This window comes from Carassius carassius, chromosome 37 (assembly GCF_963082965.1).
Source record: "Carassius carassius chromosome 37, fCarCar2.1, whole genome shotgun sequence".
NCBI lineage: Eukaryota > Metazoa > Chordata > Actinopteri > Cypriniformes > Cyprinidae > Carassius > Carassius carassius.
In genome coordinates, this window is record NC_081791.1 from 18,937,094 (window position 1) to 18,959,038 (window position 21,945).

The 21,945-nt window shown below is 35.7% G+C and overlaps 1 protein-coding gene across 1 annotated transcript; it reads left to right on the top strand.

Moving 5' to 3' along the window:
• The first annotated feature begins 1,049 nt into the window (after positions 1-1,049).
• On the top strand, positions 1,050-19,804 carry LOC132118277 (limb region 1 homolog-like protein). The gene is made up of 16 exons (XM_059527998.1): positions 1,050-1,445; positions 7,126-7,210; positions 10,054-10,087; positions 10,563-10,702; positions 11,750-11,853; positions 11,953-12,076; positions 12,246-12,314; positions 12,460-12,524; positions 14,526-14,598; positions 14,753-14,836; positions 14,922-14,998; positions 15,086-15,163; positions 15,359-15,523; positions 15,637-15,703; positions 16,592-16,753; positions 17,890-19,804. Exons 1-16 carry the CDS (start codon positions 1,383-1,385, stop codon positions 17,973-17,975), a joined length of 1,476 nt encoding a protein of 491 aa, XP_059383981.1. The 5' UTR covers positions 1,050-1,382; the 3' UTR covers positions 17,976-19,804.
• Positions 19,805-21,945: the final 2,141 nt, after the last annotated feature.

The following is a 21,945-nucleotide window of genomic DNA, read 5'->3' on the forward strand; positions in this document are numbered from 1 at the left end:
AGATCAAGCTTCATTCATATAACAAACTGTTTTAGAAGACTCCTATGACATGGTCAGCAATAAAAAATATAAGACTGAATGCAACAGATCACAGCATTATCGCTTTGAAGTTAACTTTAAAATTTAAATCATTCACTTTCAGAAAGTAATAACCTATGGACTTCCATGTGCGTTTGTGTCAGTATGGACTTTGGTTTGATTATGACACAGTTGTAAAGAGTAAACTTTGATTTACAATATCTGTGAACACTTTTCAGACATGGAACATTTGACATTTACTAAAATGCACTGGACATCTTAAAAATGTTTTTACAGGATAAACATGCTGAATTCTCAGACAGCTACCTTAAACACGTTAATCTACATTAATGTTTAAACTTGTTTTTTTTAATCATTGATTTTTTTTTTTTTATTAGCAAGGATGCATTAAATTGATCAAGTAAAGAAGACAATAAAGATGACAGAAAAGTTATTTAGAACTTTCTATTCGTCAAATACATTTATTTTGGTTTACACCAAACTTGTGCTTGAGCACCAAATTAGCATTTTTGAATGATTTTTATAGATATTTTTTTTTATTTGTTATACAATTATTAATTACAATATATTTATTCCTAACACAATTTATTATTTGTTTTAAAAGATATGCTTGTGAAAAGAGCAAAGAGTACCTATTCATAGCTCAGTTCTAAGAACAATATCAAAGAATACAATTGTGTATCACTCAATTGTATTTTAGTTTATTGTAGTCTAAAGTGCATAAATATATATTAAAAAAACCACAAAATTTAAAATAAAATACTAAAATACTATAAATAATAATAATAAAAAATCCCCAGAAAAAAAAAGACTTTGGCCTCCTTGATTTTTTTTTATTGTCAGAGTAGTTTTATTTATTTATTTATTTATGTATTTTTATAATAAATATTTTCTTATTATGACAAAGTATTTCAGATACTTTGATATTATCAATTTATTTGGGTCTGCAAATTTAATTAGTAATAAATTTAATAAATAAATCCCCGCCCCTTGCCCCTCCCTCAGTCCAGCCCCTTCAGTAGATGGAGTTGGAGAGCGTCTCTGAACGATTTATTTGAAGAGCATCTGTGAGCACGCTGACTAGAAGACTTTCATAGTTTTTTATAATTTCCTTGTTAGCAGGTGAATAGTCTTTTGAGGAGTAATTATTCGCCTCACTGAAGTAAAACGGGAGTAGTTCGTTGACCCATTGACTTCAGCTAGAGCAACCGCGATGCGTTTGGAGTTGGGAAGCGTTTGTTCGCTTTAGCTTGAGAAAGTTTCCACGTAGGCTATTATTGTCTTGGAGACTTAAATGTTTTACAGGTTATAACAGAGAACACGCCAAGACATGGTTTCAAAGCATGGAAACAGAAGACGTGACGGTTAGAGAGCAATTATTTCACGACCGAGTCCGAGAAACCATTGTGAGTTTTCTTCTCTTTGCTTCTCTTGTTTACATAGTGTTATGAAGAACCGCGTGCGGTGTTACAATCTGAACGCGCAATTGTGTTTGTCCTAATGGAATTCAATAACAATTGATTGATTAGATGATTGTATGAATGTAGGCCTACTTGAGGACTTTATGTTCTCATAAAATCATGATTGTGTTTGTTGTTCTTGCTAATTATTTATAAAATATTTTGTTATAGAGTATTGTCTACACAAAAGAGACCCTGAGGCATCCATTTACGTTAAGAACTATTACATGGGGATGCACAGCTGCTCATTGTAAAACTGAATGGCAAAGGAAGAGACTGCTTGGCTTTTTTTGATCCAGAGCTCATTTTGGAGAACAAATGAGCTTTTGGCATGCTCATGCGTGAAGATGTCTTTCAACACCTAATAAATTACAACTGTAATTGAACTTCAGACCTTAAGAACCTTACAGCGAGACAGTTAGAGTTAACCTTTACTCCTTCAAAATGTATCTCATTCAGCAATACATTTAGTGCTTATTTTTAAACCACTAATCTCTTTTTCAAACAAAAACTCTATTTTCAGACATCTTAAGTGCATACTTTCTTATTTATACATTGTTCTGTTCTGTTGTTATCTGTGTGTTGCAAAGCTGTAATCCTCCTGGAAAATGAGAAATGCTTCTCTTAGTGAAATGCACAGATGGGTTCCGCTAGATAATGTAAATCAGAGCCATTGTCCTGCCCCAGGCCGTGGGCACCACAGAGCTCATGCTGTCATGGTTATTGATCCCTGTCGCTGATGCTTATCTTATCTGGGATTTATAATTTTAATTCAGTGGTTTTCAACTGGTGGGCTGTGACCCAAAAAACGCATGACGCTGTGATCACAGACTAAAGGGAAAACAGTGTTGAAGGTACAATTGCAAATAATATAATGCAAATAGCCATGCAATTTATTTGTAGTTAGTGTAACATAGTAGAAGCAGCTTTTAAAAGGGTGGAGAAAATGCTTTACATAACTTTTGTTGTTGACGTACAAAGATGCGCACAATGCATACAATGTGCGTACAGTCAGACTGGGTCCGTCATTTAGTAATATGACTAATACTGCTAACAAGGCTTGGTGATTCTTTACTGCTGATTAATCACTTATGCTGTTAGTTATATATTAACAAGGTTGTCATTGTTTATATTTGTTAATTTTCTATGCTTTATAGTTAATTGTACTACTAATAAAATGCCTTCATGTTTTTTTATAATAATTTACTATTGCATGAAAAACAGTTTTGGTGTTGTGTTTGGTTGCCATTTGATGCCCAGTGTAAGACCTGGAATTTGAAGTAAATCCGTTCGAGAACCACTGATTTAAATAAATCTGTGTATTTTGATTTAGACTTTATATATATATATATATATATATATATACATACACACACACACACAGTACAGACCAAAAGTTTGGACACACCTTCTCATTCAAAGAGTTTTCTTTATTTTCATGACTATGAAAATTGTAGAGTCACACTGAAGGCATCAAGGGCTATTTGACCAAGAAGGAGAGTGATGGGGTGCTGCGCCAGATGACCTGGCCTCCACAGTCACCGGACCTGAACCCAATCGAGATGGTTTAGGGGTGAGCTGGACCGCAGTCCGAAGGCAAAAGGGCCAACAAGTGCTAAGCATCTCTCGGGGAACTCCTTCAAGACTGTTGGAAGACCATTTCAGGTGACTACCTCTTGAAGCTCATCAAGAGAATGCCAAGAGTGTGCAAAGCAGTAATTAAAGCAAAAGGTGGCTACTTTGAAGAACCTAGAATATGATATATTTTCAGTTGTTTCACACTTTTTTGTTATGTATATAATTCCATATATAATTCCACATGTGTTAATTCATAGTTTTGATGCCTTCAGTGTGAATCTACAATTTTCATAGTCATGAAAATAAAGAAAACTCTTTGAATGAGAAGGTGTCCAAACTTTTGGTCTGTACTGTATATATATATGTAATGTAATTTATTTAATGCCTTTTTTTAAATCTTTTGATATTTCAAGATATTTGCACTTACATCAAACAGTTTGTTAAATTGTTACCATAAGTTGTTACCACCTAAATTACATCAGTTTTATTTAAATAAACAGCTGAATTAAACCAAGAACATACACGGATGTTTTAATATGTCAGATAAAATCCTTCTTTTGTAAACGGATCCTTGGGTGGAACTCAGAACTATTGAATTTCCACTTGCAAACCAAACACAATATTTATGACAATGTCAGTTTTGTTCTTGGTTGATCTTCAGGAGGCACAGTGTGTTAGAGGGAGTAGAAGGTTTGGCACGGTTCCCACTCTGATGTGCAAGGAATGCAGTGCATGTAATACACTTTATTAAGGTGCAGATCTGAAAATGTTACTTGGCCTTCAACAATAGAGGGTTTTGTACTCTCACCCATAGATGTTTAATAGTGTTTACTAAGAAGGGATCTTTTTTATGATTGTACAGATTATAATTTGTTCCTCCTAAAAATCAACTAGAATTTTGTTTGTATTTGATATTCCTCAACGTTCTATTCTAATCCTTTCTAGTAATGGGTTGAGTACCTCTGATCAAATCACTTTATTAGTGTTTTTGTCACACGTCTGTCCATCTGCTAGTCTATCCCAGGACACCTCAGGTGTTGTTTTATCATTGTGTCAATTCACGGTCACTCTATAGCTGACTGTTTTGCTAAATAGTCTGTTTCACTTGAGTAAATAACTTTGACTTGGTTCCAAGTCTCACTGTGCAGTGAGAATTACCCAGAGCAGTTAAATAAGCCTTAAGATTCTGAATGTTTTGAGCTCAGCTTTTTAACTAGTCCTGCCAAATTGGTCAGCAAATACACTATGGATGACCTGGTTTCCTGTTCATACTAAAATTACACTTACATTAAATGGCCAGTCACAATAACATTGACTAAGATCGATGAAGAGGTTTGAAAACATGCCCACCATTGCCCAATTAGATTAGTGAAATAGAAGATTTAGTTTCTTATCTTCTGTCTGTTGACCTACAGAAACTGGTAAATATTGTCTCTGTCCACCCTTTTGGTTGTTTGAAAGGATTTAAAGGGAAACTGCCCAAACAGTGACATTTCTGTCATCACAGAGTGTCTTTCCACACCTGTGTGACGTTTCTTTCTAACGTGGAATTCCAGTGGAACACAAAAGAAGATACTTTAAATGAGAGTCAGTTGAGTTCAGTGTTGTTTTGGACCCCATTGACTTTCATTGTATAGACAAAAAACAATGAGGTATTTTTCTACATTTGTTTGACTGGCAATACAATAAGATTGGACATGTATTCTCATGTTATATCCAACTGTTTTTTTACGCAATCTTTTGTTTCAGTTTTCACATGCTATATTTTAGCTTGGCTGTTTTAACTTGTTGGTTGACTATTCAAACGCTGAGCAAACAAATCTGTGTGAACACCTTAGCGCTTCAGTGATAGTATCCCAAAGATCTATTGTTTTCACTGCTGTTTGCACTTTGAAGACAAAATCCCAGTTTCATGTCCCCTCCCCTCCCTCATCTCTCTTCCTCTTGCTGTCTTTCTTCCTCTCTTTTATTGGACATATGGTGCTTCAGAATTGTTTTTTTTTTCTTCAGTTCACTCAATATATCGCATACAGCATACCTAGGTGTCTTTTAAATACATAATAATCATGTCTTTTGTTTCCTTTGTCAGAAGTATTGTTTCCACATGCAGATCTTGTATCTTAAATCAGGATAAAGGTTAATTATGGGTTAATAAAGTTTTTCTCAGGATGGGACGAATCATACATTGCCCTTCCTCCATGTAAAAATAGCAGCAAAAGAAGAATAGCAGTCTGATGCCAGCATGTTATAGGAAATGTGTTCATCTGATTTTAGAGATTGAGGCTTTGTAGGTTTATTTGAAAGTAAAATGAGACATTGACATGAAATCAAGGTAATTGTGAAACCAAGTCTATTATATGTAATTTTTCACAAATTTTTTGCACATGCTTCAATATTCATAAAATGTTATTTTTTCATTTATTTTTTTGCTTTTTTACTTTTGCATCAAATACTGTATTTATTTGTTCTCTTCTGGTCAAATGTTGAGATGTTGCAGCACTAAAATTATTTATGGCTGTCATGATTTAGGAACTTAATTATTTGTAATAATTTAATTTAGGGCTGCAAATCGATTAATCACATTAAAAAAATTTTTTTTTATGATACGATGTATGCGTGTACTGTTTAGGTTTATATAAATACACACACGGCTATATTTAAAAACGTGTGTGTGTGTATTTATACATAATAAATATACACAGTACACACACATAGTATGTAAACAAACTTTTATTTTGAATGAAGTAATCGTTTTGCAGCCCAAATTTAACGTATTTTTTTTACATGCTACTTTTGTGCAGTGTCAATAATAATACTTTATAGTTTTAGTAACAAATATTATAATACATAACCAGATTTATCATTATTCAAGTAAAGATAACGCTAATTAATTCATGTTTAGCAGTATTTACATTTTGAATATGACCAACTGTTAAGTTACTGTGATAAATCTCAAAATGTGCTGTAAATGTCTAATTTGCCTGTAAATCTTTACTGTCTAATGTATTATCTAATCCCAGTTGTAACTGGTTTAACTCTTCATTTGCATTTGAGCTGTAATCTTCATGCTCCATCTGGTGCTGTTACCTACATTCTCAAGTCTGTATTGTGGGTGTTCATTCATTTGGAATTCAGATTTCTAAGAAAAGGGACAGCTGGCATTGAAAAATGACACTATACTTACTGATGCACACTTGCTGATTCACTTGCTATTGCCACACAAATTACTTTTTTTATTTTTTATTTGCTGGGACACTAAATGCATGGTCTTACATTTATCTTTTATGAAGAGTATGAAATGTATTTCTGTAATATCTTTGACCCGTCCCATCCCACCTCTTCACCAGTCTCTGTGTTATCATTAAGAACCAAATGTTCTTGATTAGGAGCTCTTATGTCACAGAGCTGTAAAGGCAATCTGGACTGTGCACAACAGCGTGTATCAGTGATAATGGGGCTGTGTTGGAGTGCATTTCATGAACTCTGTTACATCTAATGTGTCCTTGATAACTTAAATTGGCAACACATCTAAGCAGTGTGTTTGCATTGCATGTCTTGTTGCTTCCTGTTGACGGTTCTGTTGCTCATATTAACTGCATGATTCTGCAGATGAAAATGTATGTCATCTCTGATATACTGCCATATGTGCCATTTACACCCAGTCTTCCACGAAAGTTTTAGATTATTCCTTCATGAAACATGAAATGAAAAGTTTTAAAGAATGTTCACACTGCTCTTACATGTAATGAAATTGTCTGGAGACTCAGTGTAGGGATCTAATGTTCCTAGAAGGACTTTCTAAAATAGATCTATGGACTATATTTAGTGTCTTTTGACGTCATACCAAAGCTTTATGAGAGAAAGAAATCTTACAATATATACAAGACGAAAATCCTAAATTGATATGGTTTGGCATGCTAAAATTTTTTTTATTATTATTATTCTTGAATGACAAGCCTGCGGTGTATTACTTAATGTTGTTTGTAAATGTAATGTAAATGTCATTTTTTCAAATTGCACTGAGGTTCTTCTATTTTCTCTGTTTTAGATTTGCGTGCTGCTTTTCATTTGCCTGTACATCTTGTCGCACTTCATTCTCACTCACTTCAAGAAGAATGCTGAGTTTGTCACTGGTAAGTTTATCGTGACCCCCGGACCCTGTGCAGTTGTTTGGCTTCGTGTAGTCCAGTCCTTCAAAGCACACCTGTGATTTGCTATAGCTGCTCTCCATTTGTTGGTCAGCACAACCTGACATGGTCATGCTCCTGCACTTTTTCAAAAATGCTTTGTTTGGTACCCAGTCATGTTTAGATAGTGAAGTATTCAGTGTTATTGGTTGAATATCTGAAATCAGCTCCAGAATAGCAGAGTCAAAGCTTCTGATTGCAGTCGACAACAGTTATGTAACATTGAGGGAGGGCAGCAGTGGGGATGAGGAATGTTCCTGTGAGATAAACATAGCCCCCCTGTCCGAGCACTGCCTGAGGTTTCATAAGAGAACACTACCTCATGTTTTGCTGTACACCCCGTAATTGAACTCTCTGCTCTTTCCCGGTTCTGCTGTACCTACTTCAGTGGAAAATCTGAGGGTTGTTTATTTTGTCTGACTTGTGCAAAATGGATCAGGCTTGTTTAGACTGTTGAAAGATTGTTAGGAACTGTCCACACAGGATGCATTCTTGTCCAAAACAGCTAAGTAAAGCAGGACAGAATTCAGGGGTCTAAGCTTTTCTCTTTTTTGCCTTTTAGAAGTATATGGGTCAGTTGAGAACTAATAGAAGTGCTCTGGGACATTAGTTCAGACTTGAACCTCAGTCCCCAAAAGCACAGCTGCTCCTGTGTCATCACAACATTTCAAATGTGTCCATCTAGCACATGCTTGTATTATCACAAATTAAAAAAATAGTGCAGAGCGATGTAAGAACATCCCGTTAGACACACTTAAAGAACATTGTATACTGAACTTCAACTCAAGCAATTGCCATTACCATTATCATACATTTTCAAATCAAACGATCACTTAAGATAGTTTTATCTTTTTGACACCTCTAAATATCAAAGTCCATTTTATTGTCTGAATGTGCACCGATCGTGGAGGGCTGAAGCAGTTTCTTCAGTTGCATATTGGTTGTTTTTAAGAATATGTGCAGAAAACCTGTTTTGCATTAGGCTTGGAGCACTCCCAGGAAATGTCACACATATCTACCCTGCAGCTCTGTCACACTGGGCATGTTTTGCTCTTCTCACTTATGAAAGTTTTAGGTTTATTTTTCATTCTCTCTTCCTCATGTTTTCAATCTATCCCTTTTAATGAGACAAATTCCGCTGATTTTGAACGGATTTTTTCCCCTCACAAGCAATAATGTAAAATCTACCAGCAAAGGCATCCCCAAGATCTCTTACAAATATATACAGGTGCTTCTCAATAAATTACAATGTTGTGGAAAAGTTAATTTATTTCAGTTAGTCAAACTCATGTATTAAATTAAATGCACACAGTCTGAAGTAGTTTAAGTCGGTTGTCGTTGGTTCTTTTAATTATGGTGATTTTTGGCTCACATTTAACAAAAACCCACCAATTCACTCTCAATAAATAGAACATGATGACATGCCAATCAGCTAATCAACTCAAAACTGTTCTCAGAGTGCTGTAACCAAGCATGTTAACAAAGTTGAGTGGAATGAAAAAGTTTGGAAGAAAAAGATGCACAACCAACTGAGAGAACCGCAGCCTTATAAAGATTGTCAAGCAAAATCGATTCAAGACTTTGAGTGAACTTCATGAGGAATGGACTGAGGCTGGGGTTAAGGCATACATACGTGTCAAGGAATTTGGCTACAGTTGTAGTTTTCCTCTTGTTAAGCCACTCCTGTACCACAGACAAAACCAGAGGTGTCTTACCTGGGCTAAGGAGAAGAAGAACTGGACTGTTGCCCAGTGATCCAATGTCCTCTTTTCAGATGAGATCAAGTTTTGTATTTAATTTGGAAACCGAGGTCCTAGAGTCTGGAGGAAGGGTGGAGAAGTTGCTTGAAGTCCAGTGTTAAGTTTCCACAGTCTGTGATGATTTGGGGTGCAATGTCATCTGCTGGAGTTGGTCCATTGTGTTTTTTGAAAACCAAAGTCACTGCACCCGTTTACTCAGAAATTTTGGAGCACTTCATGCTTCCTTCTGCTGACCAGCTTTTTGGAAGATGCTGATTTCATTTTCAAGCAGGATTTGGCACTTGCCCACACTGCCAAAAGCACCAAAAGTTGGTTAAATAACCATGGTGTTGGTGTGCTTGACTGGCCAGCAAACTCACCAGACCTGAACCCCATAGAGAATCTGAATGGGGTATTGTCAAAAGGAAAATGAGAAACAAGAGCCCAAACAGTGCAGATGTGCTGAAGGTCACTGTCAAAGAAACCTGGGCTTCTATACCACCTCATTGTCACAAACTGATCACCTCCATGCCACACCGAATTGAGGCAGTAATTAAAGCAAAAGGACTCCCTACCATATACTGAGTTTATGTACAGTAAATTAACACACTTTCCAGAACTCCAACAGTTCACTAAAAATGTATTTTTTTATGGTCTTTTAAAGTATTCTAATTTGTTAAGATGGGTGAATTGTTGGGTTTTTGTTAAATGTGAGCCAAAATCAAAGAAATAAAGACTTAAACTACTTCAGTCTGTGTACATTGAATTTAATACACAAGTTTCACAATTTGAGTTGAGTTACTGAACTTTTTCACGACATTCTAATTTATTGAGAAGCACCTGAATTTTTTTCAAATAAGGGTTTAAAAGTGTTGCGTTTACTTCAGGGAATAGCTTCATGGTATATCCGGGTCATTGTTGCAGGGTTGTTGTTTTGTTCAATTTAGTTTCAAGGCTGAACTGTGAGTCTAGACGTTAGTATTTCTGACGTAGGATAATGGTGACATTAAAAGGTGAGAAACTCATTTCCTTTTCCTTTCTTGCCCACAGACGACATTGAGGATGCCACTGTCAACAAAATTGCGTAAGGAAATTTTTCCTTAATTTCTTAATGTATGCCATATGAATATTGGATGATCAGTAATAGCCAAATACTGTATCTCTTTAGGCAAGCAAGCATAAATTCAGTCTGGCTCTATTCGAGTGTTTAACATCCCACTTTTCGCCATCCAATAAATTCCAAATGCATGAAATCAGCTCCCACCCTACTTAAGTGGTTGATACTTGTTTCACTCAGAAATGTCTCATTATGGCAGTCAAATTCTACATTTCAGAGCAATTCGCACAGATTTGAAGGAGACTAGGCTGCTAAGGGCACCCTACTGGTGGCTATTTTGCTTTTTATTAATTTGCCCTGAATGGTTGTAAGGGGACAGTTTGCTTTTTAGTCTCCAGCGTGGTGTTTAACAACCACCTCCCTTCACAGCTGGCACTATGTCAAAGTAAAGGGCTGCAAAACACGTCCTCGCCCTTCTTTGACTGTTTTTCTCACTCTGCAGGCTGTGGCTGTGTACATTCACACTCTCAGTGGCCGTATGTGCAGTGTTGCTCCTGCCCATCTCCATCCTGTCCAATGAAGTACTGCTCACATTCCCACACAGCTACTACATGCAGTGGCTCAATGGCTCACTCATCCGTGGTAAATACACACACGCACACACATAAATAACTTATTAGTTTGCTTTGCACATGTGGATTATGGGACTTTAACACTGGTTTTCAAAGAGAATCAATACTGTTGCCATTCTAATTCACTGACAACTTTAGTATTTTGTTTCCCAATCTGAACCAAAATGTTATTGATTTTATTTCCACAAGGTCATAGTATTGTGTTATCACATGTTGGGGATAGTGGCAAGTCTGCCAAGAGTATAATATGTTCTGGTTGTAAATCTAAGGACACTAGTTTAAAATCCAGATTTTTTTTTGCACTTTATCTAGTTTGTAGGCGTATGATGAAATGCCTATAGCGTATAGTGTTTTGCAGTGCACGTGTAACACCAGATCTCATAAGCTGCAAGTATCGTACGTGATCACAATGGAATTAGCAAGGAAATCTTAAACTAACAGAGAAAAAATCCTGAACAAAAAACTTAATGGCACTTTAGATGAAGTCAGTATGGCACATGGTTGCCCCCTAGTGGTTGATTAGTTTGGTGGGTTTTATTTTTTGTATTTCACCAATTTACCTCTTTGAACACACAATATAATCCATACTTGAATATCGTCTATGAATACTACCATAGAGCCATAGTTTTTTTTTTTTTCCTGAAATTCAGCAGCCATTACTCCAGTTTTTAGTGTCACATGGTCCTTCAGAAATCTAATATGCTGATTCAGTGCTTAATAAACATTTCTTATGTGTTATTACAGATGTTGAAAACAGTTGTGCTGATTAATATTTTAGTGGAAACTGATACATTTCACAAACCTTCAAGAAACAGCATTTATTTGAAATAGAAATCTTTACCTTTGAAATAATCACTGTCCATTTTGTTCAATATAATTGATCCTTGCAGAATAAAAGTGTAAAAAAAACTCTCCCTGAAACCAACTTTGAACAGTAGTTTAACCACAAATGTGCATTGTGTATTACGCAGGTTGTGGGTTTTTGCTTTTTTAATATGGTAAAAGTACAAAATCATTGTCCATTTACATACTCATTCTCTCTCTGTCTCTGTTTCAGGCTTGTGGAACCTAGTCTTCTTATTCTCAAACCTTTCATTAGTCTTCCTCATGCCATTTGCTTATTTCTTTACTGAATCAGAAGGATTTGCTGGGTCCAAAAAGGTAAAAATGTCATTAGTGTAACAGTAAATGCAAATACAGAACATTTAAACTGGGTTCTGTGTCTGATGTCAATTTGATATGTGTTTTCTCCTCTGAAAGGGCATTATGGCACGAGTCTATGAGACTGCTGTAATGTTGCTGCTGCTCAGTCTGCTGGTGCTGGGCATTGTTTGGGTGGCATCAGCCCTCATCCATCACAACACTGCCCGTGAGAGTCTTTATGGTGAGGCTGTGAAGCGTTAGAAGTAGCACTTGTTCAGTCTCTTTGTGTTCAGTAAAATAGCGGATCCTTTTTAATGCCAGCTCGACTCCCAAATTTCCTGTTAATTGAATAAGTGCAAGACAAACAAATTGTTTTAGTAACAGTCTGCTTTTTCTCTTGTGCTTTTCAGACCTTTGGGAATATTACCTTCCCCATCTTTATTCTGGAATCTCACTCTTTGGAGTTCTGCTGCTTTTGTGTAAGTGTGTTTGAGTGCATATATTATTAAGAATTTGTTGGTGGGTTACATTTTTTTTGTTTTGAGTCATTTACTGTTGATGTTTAGTTTGATATCTTACTGCATTTCACTTTCTATAAATATTCATTTTTTTGTCTTGTAACAGTGTGCACACCCTTCGGGCTTTCACGTATGTTTAGCGTCACTGGGAGCTTATTGGTCAAACCTCGGGTAGGTGGACAAGATACCTCTTAAAATTCATTTTGATTGTGATGTATTTCCACAGGGGTCGTCATGTAAAAAAAAAAAATAATAATAATGTTTTTTAATTTACTAATTACTAATAAGTCACTTATGCTCACAAAGGCTGCATTTATTTGGTCAATACATTAAAAAAAGTCAAAATATATTTTCTATTTGAATGTTTTAAAATGTAGTTTATTCCTGTGACAGTGACCGTTATATATATATATATTAGGGGTGTAACGATACGCATATTCGTATTGAACCGTTCGGTACGAGGCTTTCGGTTCGGTACGCGGTACGCATTATGGACCGAACGGTTCGTTGGACTAATTAATTATATTTGGAAAATAAAAAATTGTGAAATATAATGATATGCGTTCAACAAGGTAGCCCAATAACCCAAACGACGTAACAGGCAACGCCCCTGACACCCCCCGAAGAAGAAAAAAACACCAACTTATATGTTTATGTTAGGCTACTCAGTCAGGCGCGCGCTCACTCAGTACGCGCTGAAGGCTCGTTGCAAAATGGCCAATGCGTTTAACAGACCAGAAATAGAAGATCCTCCAATAACCAACAGGTCTGGTGTTTGGGTGCACTTTGGACTCCCTGTAAGCTATAATGGTGATGGCAAGAGAGTGGTGGATAAAAAACAACGATATGTCCACACCTTAACACCTTAGTGTGTCAGTTTCTGGGACGGAAGACGGAAAAAAGGAGAAACATACACGCAACAAAACTATCCCCGCAGCATTTAGATAGACATTTCCAACGGATTCAAACAGGGCAAAAGACACCACCACGGCGATTGGTAAGCTACATTTACGTTATAGCCGCGGATATGAGACCTTACTATTTACCATTCATTCTATCATCACCATTATAGCTTACAGGGAATCCAAAGTGCACCTAAACACCAGACCTGTTGGTTATTGGAGGATCTTCTATTTCTGGTCTGTTAAACGCATTGGCCATTTTGCAACGAGCCTTCAGCGCGTACTGAGTGAGCGAGCGCCTTACTCTGTAGTGGAAAACGTAGGTTTTAAGAACATGCTTAATGGAATTGAGCCCCATACAATATTCCTTCACGAGCCCATTTCAGACAGACCGTAATTCCTGCTTTGTTCCAAAAAACATAAGCCCTATAGAGAACCAATTGAGTAAAAACACACTCAATATAAAGAGTTATAGAGTTCCATATAAAAAGTTACATCTTTGCATTTGTTCATAACTAATATAACATTTTCATTTTTTTTTTATAAGGAGCTGTTTTTGTTTTATACAGTATGCTGCTAAGAAAACACCATAGAAGATGGGTAAAGAAAAGCTCCATCATTGTTCAATGTAAAAAACAAACAAACATACTTTGTTAGTTTTAATAAATAAAACATTTTTTAAAAATCAAGGAAATTTATCTGCCAATTTTTTCTTTTTGCTGCATCTAAAACGTACCAAACCGTACCGAAACGAACCGTGACACCAGTGTATTGTATCGAACCGAACCGTGAATTATGTGAACCATTACACCCCTTATATATATATATATATATATATATATATATATATATATATATATATATATATATATATATATTTTTTTTTTTTTTTTTTTCAGGATTCTTTGATTTATTTATTTAAAAGAATGGCTTCTATTGAAATGATTATTCATGTCTTTACTCACTTTACTGTCACTTTTAATGTATCCTTGCTGAAGTATTAATATTAAAAGTATAAATATTTAAAACATCTTGCTGACCCCGAATGTTTTGTGTATTGTAAATATTTAAGGAGGAATTAGAAGTATGAAGTTTTGTTTTATATATATATATATATATATATATATATATATATATATATATATATATATATATTATATATATATATATATATATATATATATATATATATATATATATATATATATATATATATATATATATATATATATATATATATATATATTATTTTATTTTTTATTTTTTTCAGTTGTTGGAGAACCTAGAAGAGACGATGAACTGCACAGCGTTTGAAGAGGCCTCTCTGTCCAGGAAGTTGAAAAGTGAGTGTCAGGATGTGAGAAAGAGACATTTGCTGCTAAGGAAGGGACCCCACCCTCTAAAGATTTATTTTCAATGTCCAAAGAAACTTTACTGTCAAGTTAACAAGGTTTTACATTTTCAACTCTTACACACTCTTTCTGTCAAATGTTTCAGGTAACACCTCCTGTTGGATCAGTGCAAACATAGAGACCGTCAATAATGAACTTTTGAGTGTGCAGTCCAAACGCATTGCTTTAGGTACAGACATGCTTCTCAAAGTGTTGAAAACATCACTTAGCTATCATGAATTGCTTTTGCTTCATCCCTGTTTCTTCTATTATAGAGTTGCGTAAAAGAGCATCTCCATGGCAACGCAACCTGGGATACCCAGTGGCCATGCTGCTGCTTTTAGCTTTAACTGTAAGAGTAAACCTTGTGGAATATAGAATATTTATACTGGCTATGATTATACCCTTATGCTAAAACCAAACTGATGGTTTTTCTCAGGCGGTGTCTGTCCTGATGGTGTGTTTTCATGTGCTCGAACTGCTCTTCGATGAGTCTGCTATGCCTAGAGGAATGGAGGTGAGATGCATGACATTAGTGGATTTATATTTGTCTTTAGATGGACCTATAGAAGTAATTCCTGAAAGAAGATTCAAGGATGTTTTTGTAATTTAATTTAATCCCCCTCATGTGCTACTAAAAGCCTTATAATAGTGGTATTGCAGTAATAAATAATCATCATAATCTCACAATGGTTGGTTTTCTCTGTTGCAGGACCCTCACTTGGGCCTTGCTTCATTCTCCATGTTCGGTTCTCTGGGAGCTGCAGTGCAGGTGGTCATCATCTTGTATCTCATGGTCTCCTCTGTCGTTGGATTCTACAGCTCTCCACTTTTCACCGGTTTGCTGCCACGTGCACAGGACACAACCCTCACACAGGTACAGAGATCCCTCATAGTCATGAAACGGCTGTGGGAATGGTGCTGGACGTCTCATTCAGATGCTATGGCTCTTTATAATCAAATAAAATCATTGTTTGTGTCTCTCCACAGATTATAGGGAACTGTGTTTCTCTTTTAATACTCAGTTCAGCCTTGCCTGTTTTCTCCCGCACATTGGGTAAGTATTTTAAAACGACTGGCCATTATTTAATATGGTTATAATATGTAAAATTATATTTAATAGTGGCGTGGTTTTAAAGTCGGTTGTCGGCCAAGATACAATTTGGACTTTTTTTTTTTTTTCTTCACTGATTTCAGGGAAAGCTCTGCTAAATCATTTAAATGTTTTATTTAAACAAAAAAAAAAAGAAAGAAAATAGGTACTGTAGTAAGGGATCAAATTTCCGCCAAAGGTATTGCAGTCACGGATATAAAAAAAAAAAGAAAATAAGTGTGAAACCAAAATTTTTAAACTCAAGTATAAATGTATTGCACAATGTACAAATAAAAGCTTTCAAAATAACAAACAATGGTCAAGGATCAAAAAAATAATGTGTAATAATAATGCATTTAAAAAAAATAAGCATGAATCAAAACTCAAAACACATTTAAGATGAAATATTCATGCAAAATTATTCGACTTGCACACATAATCATGTTTTTGGTTATTTCTCACTTTTTTGAGCTTGCAGACATTTTTTGCTCATTTTTGATTTATACATTATCTTTCGATCCGTGACCATTGTTTGCTATTCTGAAAACGTTGCCTTTATTTTTACATTTTGTGCAATATATTTTTACTTCAGTTTTTAAATTTTTTGTTTCACACTTGTTATTTTTTATCCTTGACAGCAATACTTTTGGCAGGAATTTGTTCCCATACAATCAAGGCCACTTGTGAGACTAAAAATCACCAGTTCAGTTTTGTAATGCTGCTTTGTCTATCCACAAGAGGGCACTAAGTAGCAATATTTCAGCAATATATTTCTATTGTGCGTTGCAATTTGGACAATGTTCACCTTTATAAGCTCTTTATATTCCTCTTTTTCCATGTAATTACATGTAGGAATCACAAGGTTTGATCTGCTTGGAGACTTTGGACGTTATAACTGGCTTGGCAGTTTCCACATTGTTTTCCTGTACAATATGCTTTTTGCTGGACTCACATCCGCCTGCCTCATCAACACAGTCACATGGGCCTTGCAAAGAGAACTCATCCGTGCCTTTGGTTAGTTTCTATTTATTTATTTATTTATTTGAGAAGGATGATCCATGAATGGCATTTCTCATGCATTTATGTATAAAGTGTATGTGTATGTGTATGAGTGTAAATATATGTATATGTATTTTTTTTGTAATGTACATGTTTATATGTGATATTTAAATTAGTGCTGTCAAACGATTAATCGCATCCAAAATAAACAATTTTGTTTGCATAATATGTGTGTTCTGTATATATTTATTATACATGATATATTTTTAAAATATTTTCATGTTTATATTTATATTCATATAATTTATAAATAAAAAATGTAATTTATAAACCTAACATATTTTTCTGAAATATATATGTATATTTTATGTGTGTGTGTATGCATATATATATATATATAAAATATAAACAGTACACATTATGTAAACAATTTTTTTTTTTTTTGAATGCAGTTAATTGCAATTAATCGTTTGACAGCACCAATTTAAATATATTTCTTAAAAGATAACATTCTTTAAATACAATACATGTAATATTTAAAATCTGTTGACTCTTTTTTTTTTTTTTTTTTTTAAAGCCCTTTAATTTTGCCATTATGCTGTCTATCCCCTTTACATTTTATTGAGCACAGAACATTCCTTTCGTAATGGTTGATTCTAATGTTTATCTTAAGGGAAATGTGAGGAGAAAGATTTGTGCATGTAAGCATTGTATCTGGAAGGACAAGGGGTGTGCTACGCTGCCATTTGCCAGTGTTTGTAGTTAGTCTTTGGGTGAGGTGTTCCCCGCACAGGCCATGTTTCTCTATGGGTAGGTCTCTTTCCTCAGATAGAAAAAGCACAATTCTCTCAGGAAAGTGAGAGGGGACGGAAGGGGAGAAGGGTTCCTTGGGGACTTCAGGGCGTCAAACTCCTTCTGGAAGACACACGCCCATCACTCTCCACCCAATACAAACATAACTGCTGAATGTAAACTCACACACACTTGCGCGAATGGACCATCTTCAGATAGCATCTCTTTTTCTTTACTCCCCCTAATTGGTTTTTGTGCTTTGATTGATTGGTTTGCTTTCAACTTGAACATCGCCTGCCAAAATGACCTTTTCTGGTTGTTAGATCATGTTGTTTACTCTCCCTTTTTCTTTTCTCCAGGTCTCCACAGACTTCCTCTGACGGTGTCTCGATCAACAATCCCCCTCAAACTACTCCTAGCCAATGGGCTCTCAAAGATTCATTGAATAGCAGTCAGCTTTTTGAAATATCAATGGCTACTGAAGCCTTTTACCTTCTGGAGAAGGTTCTGGATCCCTTTTTATGGCTTTCTCCTATTGGACCAGAGCTATTTTATGTCCATTTTAGGTGAACAAAAGTCACCAGAGATGTTTACAAAGGTTGCCTGAACAATATACGTTGACCGATGGGACCTTCTAAGTGGGATTCTGCAATTGCAGTTTTATGCGTAGTTCAATTCAGTAATATTTACGCTTATTACTGCATTTAATAAAGGGATGTCAAATCACTGGACGCCTTGAACAAATGCCATATGAAAAATGAACAATGGCTAGAGAGGACTTTGACATGTATCCAGACGGCAGAGCTATTTCAGAGGATGACATCACAGCAGGACCACGTTTCCTTTTCCTGGTGGTGGAATGAGAGTGTTGAGTTCTGTCCTGGTGGGCCCGCACACTTTCCCCTTGTATATCACTATTTTTAGTGGCATCCAGTGAATTCAGTTCCGTGGGTCCTTATTGTGCTGGCATTGGAAGTCTAGTCTGACTGGGTTTGGAGATCCTTGAGAAAAGGGATGAAAGGATAACAAGTGACAGTGATCTTGGAGATGATGTTCATTGTGAGAAAACAAATGGAGTTCTAGTTTGTAAAATACACTTTTTTTTTTGTGAAGTTTAGGTTTTTAAATGCATGTTTAAAAAAAAATGGCTGACAGTGATTTCAAGCTTTAAAAGACAGCTGTGAATGTTTGGGGATTTTGTTCCTTTTTTTTTGTTATATTTAATATGTGAATCTTTAATGTGCAATATTGTATAATGAAACGTCGACACTATCTAACTCGAGTTCCTTCCAGAAACTTGTGCTGATGACCAAATGAAGGTGTTTGGCCCAATTAAGAAAGCCTGAATTGGGCAATAAGGTCAAAGTTTTGTTTGTTCTGTTTTGGGTTGAGCTATATAGAGGGACTATCAGTGCACATGAAAATTTCATGTTTTACAGACACTAAGTTGCTGTGAATTTTTGATTCGATAATCACTCGTTTTATATGGTGCAGTATTATGGTGTACACGTTTGCTGATCAAACTGTTTATTCTTTTGTATGATTCAGTTATTTATGAATTTGCTTCTGTATAAGCATAATTTTTTAAACAAATGTCCTTCAAGCAGTGGCCAGTAGAGGACAGTGTGCAACATCTATCTTTAAGATTCTTTCTCAATCATATTTCAGTAACAGGATACTTGCATAACAAGATTTTCATTTTCTTTGAGTATCATTTACAGTGATGTAGCTATTCAAAGATGAATGTGAATCATTGCTTAAAGGGATAGTTTGCTAAAAAAAAAAAAAAAACGCCTTCATGTTGTTACTAAACTGTATGACTTTGTATGAACGTTTGGGAACATTTTGAAGAATGTTAAAGAAATTCTAAAACAACATTGGACCCCACTGACAACAGACATTTTTCAAAATATTATCTTTTGTGTTCATACAGCTTTAGTGCGTATAGGTTTAATAATGACATAATTTTCATTTTTTGGATGAACTACCCCTCTAAGTGGTAGTTCACAAAATGCTTTACAGCACAGGAAAACTGGATTTATGATTACGGACTGTCTGTCCTGCATTACTGGATCATACATGGATGTCTGTTTTACTTCATTATTAGAGAATTCTTTCAGGGAACAAAGAAAATACATTTTAAAAAAGAAATTGCTGTCATTTTAATTGTTCGAAAAATCCAGCAAGGTTAGCAACTGTGACAAACCATTTCTTTTCATTCCCTTCGAAATGCAGAGAAAAGAAGAATAAATGTGTTTACACCGGTTTTTCCAAGCAATGTGTCATTTGTGAGTGATTTTAAACCCATATTTGGTTCTGGATCTGCTAAAGCCCTTTCCGTAAAGGTCAGCATACATTTCTTGCCGTCTGAGCACCTGCCCACTGCTTTAATGGCGCCGTGGTGGTTATGTTTAGCTCTAATGTTAGTGTGCTTGTCTATCCATACATCTTTCCCCAGCTGTCCCTCCACCCAGCTTTAATCAGGGTCTTTATTTTGCCCTGGGTCTGTCAGCAGGCCCATAGAGACACTGCTGCTGACCCATCCTGTGCTTTCCCCTCACGGATGCCCATGGCAGATGAAAGCCCTACATCATCAGGAGAGTGCAAACCACTCGTTTTCTCGCTTTCACCCCCCACCTCTATATCGTCCATCCGTTTTCCTCTTTCATTTCCTTTTCCTTTTTTCTTTTCTCTTAAAGCAGAAAAAGAAATCCCGGCCTCTGATTATGATTTGTCTGTCTTGATTTTTGTTTGTGCTCTTTGTTCTTAATGAGCTAAAAAGTGGGATTTGTTTACCGTTGAATTTCCTCTTCTAAAACAGCTTTACCAAGAAGCTTTTACTGAAACCGCAGTGAGTTTAAGCAGACATTATGACAAGCAATAGTTAAGATTTATGAGACATTAGATATAAAACATTTAGCATTTACTAAACCAATTTTCTATAATCAAACAAATATTCACAATTTAGTCTTGCAAATTGTTCATTGATTTTAACCTGAATACATGGGGCTCCACATGTCATTTTAAATCTGTAAATTAAAGAAAAATTTTATTATAAAGATGTTTTCTTCCTATGAAGGAAATGTACAGTACATGCAATGTTTAAGATACTACATTATTTTTAAGTCACTAATCACAAATTTGGGACATTGATCATGTGAACTCAAACTAACAAACTGATAGTCCTCTTAGTTTTTTTTGACCTCAGAAACGTTTAGTTGAACAGTACTGGGTGGATGCATGTCACTCGTGTTGGTCAGCAGAGGGCATTTGACTGGTCCAAATCAATCATATCAGAAAGAGGAAGAAAGGCAGTCTTTCACAGGTTGAGATAGGCTATCGACATTGTCAAAACACAAGAATGAATAGGAAAATAGGCAGATTAGCTTTCCTGGCAGTTGTTTGAAGTGTAGCCAATGTGCATTAGAAGATATTATTCCTTCTGGAAAATAGAAAACTCGCGGGCCGGAAAAGACTTGCTAATCAACTGATAATGAGCCGCGCTGCCCGCTGCGATAGAACATCCACACCCACCTTGCACACTCATGACACACTCCCTTCACACACTCAGCCTTTCTTACACTGAGGTGTTTTTTGGCAGAAAAGGACCACAATAAATGAAAAAATAAAAATTAATAATAAATAAATAAATATATATATACATTTTGTTTTATAGAGAAATAAACTTACAACTCAGATTTTATTTAGGCAATTTTTTATTTAGACTTAATTCATTTTAGTGCACTCCAACGACTTCAACAATGACTTTTATTTCTTTAAAATTAAAATATATTAAAGATTTAGTTGCAGAACGACAGCTGTAAAGGGACAGAGCATATGCTTAGAAAGAATGAATGAATGATGCATTTATATAGCGCTTTTATCGTGTATTGCTGTACACCCAAAGCGCTTTATGATCATGTGGGGGATCTCTCCTCAACCACCACCAGTGTGTGGCATCCACTTGGATGATGTGACGTCAGCCACAGGACAACGGCACCAGTGCGCTCAGCACACACCAGCTACAGGTGGAGAGGAGAGAGAGATAGAGCCAATCAAGTGGTTGGGGATTATTAGGAGGCCATGATTGACAAAAGCCTGAGGGGCAATTTGGCCAGGACACCGGGGTTACACCCCTATTTTTTATTTATTTTTTATGAGAAGTGCCATAGGATTTTTAATGACCACAGAGAGTCAGGAACTCGGTTTAATGCCTCATCCGAAAGACTGTGCTTTTTTAAGCATATTTTTTAAATAATCTTTTTAGAAGTTAATAAAAAGCTTAAATAATATCACAGGACATCTTTATTTGATATATATATTCTATCCATTTCTAGCCCACACATAATAAGCCAGAACTCAACTTAAAACTGGTTTGTCATGCACGGGCCAGGTCCGGCCCACACACATCAAGC

Excerpts from the sequence above, each read along its gene's own strand:
- LOC132118277 (XM_059527998.1), top strand. The coding sequence starts at position 1,383 with ATGGAAACAGAAGACGTGACGGTTAGAGAGCAATTATTTCACGACCGA. Across the intron at positions 7,211-10,053 it reads GAATGCTGAGTTTGTCACTG|ACGACATTGAGGATGCCACT; the intron begins GTAAGTTTATCG and ends TCTTGCCCACAG. Across the intron at positions 15,704-16,591 it reads TGTTTTCTCCCGCACATTGG|GAATCACAAGGTTTGATCTG; the intron begins GTAAGTATTTTA and ends AATTACATGTAG.